The sequence below is a fragment of the Pyxicephalus adspersus genome, chromosome 12 (genome assembly GCF_032062135.1).
Source record: "Pyxicephalus adspersus chromosome 12, UCB_Pads_2.0, whole genome shotgun sequence".
Lineage (NCBI taxonomy): Eukaryota > Metazoa > Chordata > Amphibia > Anura > Pyxicephalidae > Pyxicephalus > Pyxicephalus adspersus.
Window position 1 is genome coordinate 45,988,738 of NC_092869.1, and position 9,426 is coordinate 45,998,163.

A 9,426-nucleotide genomic window follows, 5' to 3' on the forward strand; every position below is an offset into this window, starting at 1 on the left:
TTAGTAATTTTCAAGGTGGTTTATATAGACACATCCACAACAGTTACCGATCCTTTAAATTTTGCATTAGGCAGAAAATTGATAAAGAACCGTAACTAATTTTTCCTACATTCACTTTTGTTCCGTGCTATTTAAATAATTGTGCGACACAGATGTATTTCCAAAACATTTTATTTTCTGAAATTCTTCACCAAAAAAAGCAATTTTTAAAAATTTAAATTTTCAATTTTGAAAGTAAACAACAAAGTAAAAACATTCAAAAATGTATATTGCTTAAATAAAACCCCTTTCCTGGTGCGACAGACTTGAAAGGAACTAGAGAGACCATGATCCATGTATATTGTATCTTTGGTATATATATTATACAGCTCACAGTATGTATTGGGTATAGACATTCTGAAATCTCTGCACTGGGAAACTGAACTAAGAGAGATCAATTATACTAATCAGGGGCAACATTTCTTTTGGGAAGATTAGAAGAAGGTTCTAACTTTAAAAAGTTATTTTAGATTCTCATTGCATGCCTCTCAGACAGGACTGACTGAAATCAGCAAACTTTCTCTAGTGAAACATTCACAATGCTCAAGTTAGGTCTTTGCCCAAGCAAACATTTGGAACCAAGGTCCTTGTTTTAAAGAGTAATAATGAATTATGCTAACTGATCTCCATCACCCACTTAGCCCTCGCCTACAATCAAAAATTCTGACGCTTCAGGATTTGTACCTAGTACCTCCATGGTAAAAAAAAATCGGCTGATATAGCATGATTGCTTCTTTCTTTCCCCCCTTTGTTTTTTTACTCCTGGTTTAATTAACTATTGAGTCCCTACATGATTCTCCTATGTTCCCTGAGGAAGCATGTGTTGTGAAACGCGTCAGAACCTCTAATACGCAACTCCAATCATTGTATGAGTGAACATTCAATTGCTATACAATTTTGTTTAAAAATTTCTGTACACAAAAATTGTATTGTTGTAACAGTTGTTCATCAATCTATGGTTGATAAAATAAAAACTGTTAGACTAATATTTTTTTTTTCAATTGTACTTCTTGAACCAAACGAAAACTCCTATTAATTTCTATATGGGGGGGGGGGGGTCGGTATATAATTGGTGCACTCCTTTTTTCTAGTCTTTACAGAGCTTGATTTTATATTATAGGCAGCTTATTCTATATAATATGGAACCCCTACTGCTTCCTACAATTGGGAGGATGAGATGCCTGAGGTGCCTTGTTTCTTATCACAGTTTGAATAATATAATTATAGTAAAGATTATTCTATTTAACAAACCCTTTAAAAAATGTGAACTAGAATTCCATATATACAGAGCATTAGCAGGTAAGTTTCTACAACTATTTTTGTCAATATCCATGAGGTGGGATTTTTATTATAACTTTATGTTGCTCTGATGTACATTTTGTAGTGTGGTCCAGCTGGAGTCACCTGTTGTGCCCTCTAGGTGTGTAACTCTACAAGACCGCGCACCAGGAAAGGGGGGTTGGTGTCATCACATTAATAAGACCTGGCTCAGAACGAGTGCGGAGATACAAATATTCGCAAACGGATGATGGAGCTGCCTCGGAAGTTGACCACGGTGTTCACGGAGACCATCTCCAGGTCTAACACCAGGTCACGTGGTCCTTTGATTGGTCGCGTAAGCACCAGAGTGGCACTGATGGGGCCCGTTTGCTGAAAGAAAGAAAGAAAATTGATCAACTAGAATAGAAAAAACAAATCTACATTACATCATTCTGGGTTGGTCATAAATCAGATTTTATGGTACCACAAGAGTCCAATGGTAAGAATACAGACAGCCAGAATCCCCTACGCATGTTGGGTTTGGAGGGAGCTGCCCTTCATGAATATAACATCTACATAACCGCATATTGTAAAGTTCTTTTTCCTTTGTTGTACATACATATAGGACATTAACTTTCCACGAACCTATGGTCCATTCCTTTAATTTTGGAACAAACCCTGTAAGTCTTAAGCATCTGAAATATTTCAGTTTTGAGGTAAGATATATTATCTATATATTGATCTGTTTATTAGGATACAACATATCGCTTAGAATGATAATTGTCATACTCTGATCCAAGATATATTTCTTTTTTACATTGCATGGATCATTCTGATTTTTTTTGTGTTCATCTATAATCTCCTCTGAGATTAGATTATGGGCGAAACGCGTCGAAAGCAGACATCTCTTTTTCTGATCTCTATTTTATCTCTATAAGAATTCACTAAATACCTGTCACAACAGGAAGGTTTTCTGTAAAGGTAACTATGGTCTTTTAGCTTACTTTGTTTGTATAAATAGTAGAGATTTTGCCACATAATCCTTCCTTTTTTGTTCATACTGACCCAGCAATCCAGATTGAGTAACAGAACTTTACAATATACAGCTATTAGATTTAGAGGTTGGCAATTACTTATGAGATTTTCTTTCCCCCTATTCACTATACCATCTACATCTCATAATATAGATCATCTAAAACCTGTAACAAAGGTGGACAAATGAACCCCTTAAAGAAAATGTAACCCCTGATCTTGGATGACGTTTTCTATGACATAAAATTCTAGGTCACAAAGTCAGAACAAAGTTTTTTCTAACTACAAAGTAACAACGTTGCAGGCGTCAGAGGAGACGGAAGAAATGCGTCCTTCTGCGTGCAGAAGAATAATTGGTATATTTGGAAATTGTAAAGTTACCGGAAGGTTCACTACAGATCCATGGGCCATATGCCAGTTTTTGAAAATGTCACTGCTTCCCCTACCTACTGTCCTTGCAGCACCGCACAATATTATTAAACAGGATTTATATAGCTCCAACATATTACGCAGCGCTGTACATTAAATAGGGATTGCAAATGACAGACTAATACAGACAGTGATACAGGAGGAGAGGACATCTCTTCCTGTCCAGACTTGTTCTTCCCACTGTGTTCCCTTTCTACCTCCCCAGAGGCCAATCACTTCCTAGTGCCCTGGCACGGAAAGTGGCTCTGCCGCTGCCACTACACTTTTTTGCTCCAGGGCCCAATGGGTAACACTTGCAGGGCCCTATACAGCAGCTATGACCTGCAGCAGTAGCAGACAATGGCAAGAGATGGCTTTAGAGCATGGTGCCCAGTGACATTTGTGACCTCTGCCAACCCTAATCTTATACCACTAAGGCTAGATACTGGCAATAAAGCAGACCCAGTTTTCATATTAGCAGGCAGGATGAATGTTTTTTTATGTACTGAATTATGCTGCCATAGATCCCCTTGCAAGGAAAAAAAATACTATATGATAGAGATATAATAAAAGTAAGCAAAGTTGTACCAAAATATAAACAGTATCCCAAAAACATTTGTATTTGTATTTATGTTTGTATATACACTATGAATTATTCCAAATTCAGTTTAAAACTCAAACAAACAATATCTATACAATATAATCTGTAGAAATTGAGAGACCATGATGGTTTTTGTCTGGATTGGTTGTGTAAAATTCTTTCCATCCGGAAAACAAACAAAATGTGGTTGGCTCAAAGGTTTCTAAACTCTCGTGCCCATGGCTATACATCATACTGTGTGTACACAAATATCTATATACACACACACAGTACAAAATGTCCAGGTGATTTACCTACCACAGAGCTAAAATTGTCCAAAGCAATATTTATTTACTGACCTATAAAAAAAACTGTTCCTCTGCATGTAGAAGGCTTGGAATGTATGGAAAACTCATTAGTTATGTGTTAACAGTTTGAAAGTTTACATAAAGGTGCACTGATAATGTAGGTCATGGTAAAGGTTTATATGTTATCCTGTTTTTGTGGTTTAATCCAATGCGGTGCATGTATTTCTGTTCATTCTGCACACTGCTCAGTGATCAATTTCTGCTGTATAAGATTTAGAGCTGCATTGGGGTGACATTCAGAGTAAAAATAATTAGCGTGTAATAGGTAATAATGGTGCCTGGTGGTCGGCCATGTTGGGGGTGTAGTAGAATTGTATGATGGCATCCAGTGGACAGCCATGTTGGAGGTATAATGGAATTGTATGATAATGGTGTCCAGTTGTTAGTCATGTTAGGGAAGTAGTGTTCTATGTATGGGGTGTAATAGAATTGCATGATGATGGCATCCAGTGGTTGGCCTTGTTGGGGGTATACTGGATTTGTATGATGATGTCCGGTGGTCAGCCATGTTTGGGGTGTAGTGTTCTATGTATGGGGTGTAATAGAACTGGATGATGGTGGCTGGTGTTTGGCCAAGTTGGGGGTGTAGTGTTCTATGTATGGGGTCTAATAGAATTGTATGATGGTGTCCGGTGGTCAGACAGGTTGGGGGTGTAGTGTTTTATGTATGGGGTGTAATAGAATTGGATGATGATGATGGTGGCTGGTGTTTGGCCATGTTGGGGGTGTAATGGAATTGTATGATGGTGTCCGGTGGTCAGCCATGTTTGGGATGTAGTGTTCTATGTATGGGGTGTAATAGAATTGCATGATGATGGTGTCCGGTGGTCAGCCATGTTGGGGGTGTAGTGTTCTATGTAAGGGCTGTAATAGAATTGTATGATGTACAGACCTGGATGTACTGTTGGATTGGGCAGCCAAGTGGCAAATGACATTTAATATAGATAAATGTAAAGATATACACTTGGGAGCTAACAACATGCATGCTTCATACTGCCCAGGGGGAACAAATTTGGGGGAGTCAGAAATGGAGACGGATCTGGGGGTTCTGGTAGATCATAGACCTAATAACTAACTATGATGATGATGTCCGGTGGTCAGCCAAGTTTGGGGTGTAGTGTTCTATGTATGGGGTAAAATAGAATTGTAGGACGATGGTGTCTAGTGGTCGGCTATTTTGGGGGTGTAGTGTTCTGTTCTGTCTTATGTTTGGCCATGTGGGGGGTGTAAAAGAATTGCATGATGATGGTGTCCAGTGGTCAGCCATGTTGGTGGTGTACTGGAATTGTATGATGATGATGTCCAGTGTTTGGTCATGTATGGGGTGTAATAGAATTGTATGATGATGGTGTCTGGCCAAGTTGGGGATGTAATAGAATTGGATGATGATGATGATGATGATGGTGGCTGGTGTTTGGCCGAGTTGGGGGTGTAGTGTTCTGTGTATGGGGTGTAATAGAATTGGATGATGATGGTGGCGGGTGTTTGGCCAAGGTTGGGGTGTAGTGTTCTATGTATGGGGTGTAATAGAATTGCATGAAGATGGTGTCCGGTGGTGGGCCATGTTGGGGGTGTAGTGGAATTGTATGATGATGGTGTCCAGTGGTTGGTCATGTTGGGGGTGTAGTGTTCTATGTATGGGGTGTAATAGAATTGTATGATGTACAGACCCGGATGTACTGTTGGGTTGGGCAGCCAAATGGCAAATGACATATAGGTAAATGTAAAGTTCTAGACTTGGGAGCTAACAACATGCATGCTTCATACTGTCCAGGGGGAATACAATTGGGGGAGTCAGAAATGGAAAAGGATCTGGGGGTTCTGGTAGATCATAGACCTAATAACTGCATGCAATGCCAAGCTGCAATATCTAAAGCTAGTAAAGTACTATCCTGTAATAAAAGAGGAATAGACTGCAGAGATGGAGACATAATCCTGCCCCTGTACAAAGCATTGGTCACACCACATCTGGAATATGCAGTCCAGTTTTAGGCAGCGGTTCACAAAAAGGATATTGTGGAATTGGAGAGAGTGCAGAGAAGGGCAACTAAACTAATAAAAGGAATGGAGGAGCTCAGCTATGAGGAGAGATTAGCTGAACTGAATCTATTCTTCCCTGAGAAGAGACGTATAAGGGGGGATATGATCACCCTGTATAAATATATAAATGGTCCATATAGAGAACTCTCTTCCCCATTATTCACTGTAAGGTCATTACAAAGCACAAGGGGGCGCTCTTTGCGTATGGAGGAAAAGAAGTTTAAGCTCTGGATAAGGAAGGGATTCTTTACTGTAAGATGTGTGAAAATGTGGAATCGGCTCCCTCAGGAAGTAGTTTCAGCAACTACTATAGATTGCTTTAAGAAAAAGCTGGATGCTTTTCTAGAAACACAGAGTATATCTGGGTATTAAGGCTTTAAAGTAAAAATAACTATAAAATAGACTGTTGATCCAGGGAACATCCGATTGCCTCATGGAATCAGGAAGGAATTTTTTCCCCTGTTGAAGCAAATTGTCCCAAGTTTTTTTTTGCCTTCCTCTGGACCAACTATGTCTTATAGAGTTTTATATCTGGGATATGTTTATTTCCCTAGTGGTTGAACTTGATGAACCGATGTCTTTTTTCAACCTAACCCACTATGTAACTATGATAATGGTGTCAAGTGGCAGGCCATGTTGGGGGTGTAATAGAATGGTATGATGATGGTGGTCAGCCAAGTTGGGGGTGTAGTGTTCTATGTATGGGGTAAAATAGAATTGTAGGACGATGGTTTCTGGTGGTCGGCCAATTTGGGGGTGTAGTGTTCTGTTATGGGGTGTAATAGAATTGTATGATGATTGGCCATGTTGAAAGTGCATTGTGCTGTGTATATCAATAAAAAAGAATTGTGTGGCGATTATGGCTAGAGGTACGTGATATTGGGGGTGTAGTGTTCTATCTATAGGATGGAATAGAGTTGTATTACAATCAGTCCCATTGGTGAGCTCTTGCTCATGATGTCATGTATTTAGAGACACATTGGAAAGGTTTTATATGTATAATTTTTTACATTTCACTTACCCTCATGTAGAATTCTCTTCCCTCATTTCCAGACTTGATCTGGAAGATGTAGTAGACTCCGGGATAGCGACTGGTTGCCTGCATCTGGAAGATATCTAATGGAACCCGGCTGTTGGAGAAGATATCCATGTGTCTGTGGACGATGGTGAAAGGCTGATCCCTGCAGGTGGGGTTCTCCACTGGACACATACAGCGACTAGAAGCAAGACAAGCAAGTTAAAGGAATATTGTTTTATGGTTTGTTCTGTAGCACTTAATTCCAGCCAACAAGGGAAAATAATAACCGAGCTACCAATCTTATCTATTATATTGGTTGACAAGTCCCTGAAGATCCATGTCCATTCAATGCCGCCAAATTTGCAGCATATAAGGGGAGATTTAATTTACAAGTAACCTCCTTAAACTTGCCTATATCTTTTTGAACACTATTGTCTTTTGATCGGTTCTGACTGGCCTTTTTTGATTAGCCCAAACACTCTTCTATCAACCTGCTAACTTTATTACAACCACTAATACGTTGTTCTCAAAAACATCTTTCAAGATTCATTGGAAGAAAACCCCCCTACTGATATATTTAAGTACCCTCTAAAAAGCCCTGTTATTATCACTAGAACATGTGGGTCCCTTGTTCTCTTCCATCTACAGTATTATAGAAATAATTATGTATCTCGCTATCCTTTGAAGAAGCCAAATGGCGAATTGGGTCATTGCTTTAAGATTTTTGAACCACAATGTTAAACGTATGAACATGACATGAGTACTCTTATCCAATATGATGGTTAAACCTTGTAAAGAACTGATGCATAATTGAATAAAGATTGTTTTAAGTCTTTAAACTCTGGTTTTCTGAACCCAAAAATGCTTTACAGAAGACTCAGATTATTTTACATTAAGTATAAATAATTTCCTGCGTGCAGCCATACTGCAACTCTTTACAGGGTCACTGGGAGTATTCTTTCCTAGGCCTGCAATGCTTAACTTCAGATCATCTCAATACCAACATGTTCCCTGTACTCACTTGTCATTTATCTGGATGTACGGCTCCTCACATCGCATGGGATCTAAACACTTGTAGGTTCCAGGGATGTTGAAGCACGACTGTTGAGCAGTACAGGTATTGTTCCGTGTGTCACATTCATCAACATCTGGAAAACATCAGATATTTACAAATCACAAAACAAGAGGACATTTTTGCACACAATGTTTAGGTTGTTACTTCTGGTTTAAAATAAAATAGACAAGGATTTTAAAGGTAGATAAAGATTTGATTTGGATCTGATGGTTGGCTGCCATTTCAATCTGCAAGGTTTAGGGAGGGGTGTGGATATTTTTTGGTCTAGCCATCATCTGTTATCAATGTGTAAGACAAGCCCCCAAAGACAAAGGATTCCCGTCAAGGTGGCCAGTCCTGCCTTAAATCAATGAGGAAATGCAATTTTCAGGCAGATTGGATTGGTTTTTATATGAAGCAGTAACTACTTTTGAAGCCAGCAACACTACACTTAGAGATTATGGAAAATCGTCATAAAATCAAAGCTTCATTTCCAAAGCAGAAATAAATGTATTACCACATATTCATCAATTCTGTCCCCAATCACTAGAAAGCAGCTGCAAAAACCCAGAATAAGAATCATAATTTGCAATGTCTTTCTGGATACAATGTCACAATTTTTCCTTTACTAATGAACTGGAAGTATTTTTCTTTTTGCTATTGGATAGGGCCCAGACCTTTCCGAAACAAAGTATTCTAGCCAATGAGATGAGGTATACTAAAATAAGAAAATGTAATTCACGTATTTTTTACAGCTGCTATCCAGGGATTATTAGAAATCTGTGAACAATAGGGGAGCAATGAAATATTACACTATCCCCATTACACAAGATATAGGACTGTACACTTTATATATCTATAACAATGCTTTCAATATTTTACTTGCTGCGACATCGTCTGTGGCTCCAGTCACTTACCCTGACATGTTCGGCTGTCATCAAGGAGAACGTAGCCACTCGGACAGCTGCAGTAGTATGATCCGGGCTCATTGACGCACTGGTCCTGACAAAGGAATTCCGAAACGCTGCATTCATCCATATCTGAAATATAGGGAAGAGATCTTTTCCACAATCACAGCTAATGATCAGATCTAATGGGCAGAAAGGTGAATGCGGGGACACCTGTAGACACAAAGCCTGGGCCCTTCTACGACATATGGAAATGAAGTAGAGTTTTATTGTGTATGGGAGGCAGTACACTTGGGAGCTTTTAATAGTTGTACTGGAACAGATTTACCAGTGCAGTTGATGCCGTCTTCATCCAGCTCATAGCCTGGCTCACAACGACACAAATATGAACCATATGTGTTTACGCAGTTTTGGACACATGGATTCTGTGTGGTACATTCATCAATGTCTGGGGAAAAAAAGGGACATGACTGAGAATGCAGTCTTTCTTTTAATTAGAGACTGGTAACATTACTAAAAATGCAACCTATCCAATCACTAGAGACCAGTGACATCACTGAGAATGCAGCCTATCCAATCACTAGAGACCAGTGACATCACTGAGAATGCAGCCTATCCAATCACTAGAGACCAGTGACGACACTGGGAATGCAGCCTATCCAATCACTACAGACCAGTGACATCACTGGGAATGCAGCCTATCCAATCACTAGAGACCG

General features: G+C 39.3%; 1 protein-coding gene across 1 annotated transcript in view; it reads right to left on the reverse strand.

Annotated features, from left to right (window-relative positions):
• Positions 1-153: 153 nt before the first annotated feature.
• The window catches only part of FBLN5 (fibulin 5), a 44,350-nt gene continuing 35,077 nt past the window's right edge, over positions 154-9,426 (reverse strand). The window contains exons 9-13 of the mRNA XM_072428199.1: positions 9,036-9,155; positions 8,717-8,839; positions 7,767-7,893; positions 6,749-6,944; positions 154-1,689 (exon numbers count right to left, since the gene is read on the reverse strand). Of these exons, the coding sequence (XP_072284300.1) occupies positions 1,528-1,689; positions 6,749-6,944; positions 7,767-7,893; positions 8,717-8,839; positions 9,036-9,155 (728 nt within the window). The 3' untranslated portion in view covers positions 154-1,527. The remainder of the gene's footprint in view (positions 1,690-6,748; positions 6,945-7,766; positions 7,894-8,716; positions 8,840-9,035; positions 9,156-9,426) is intronic.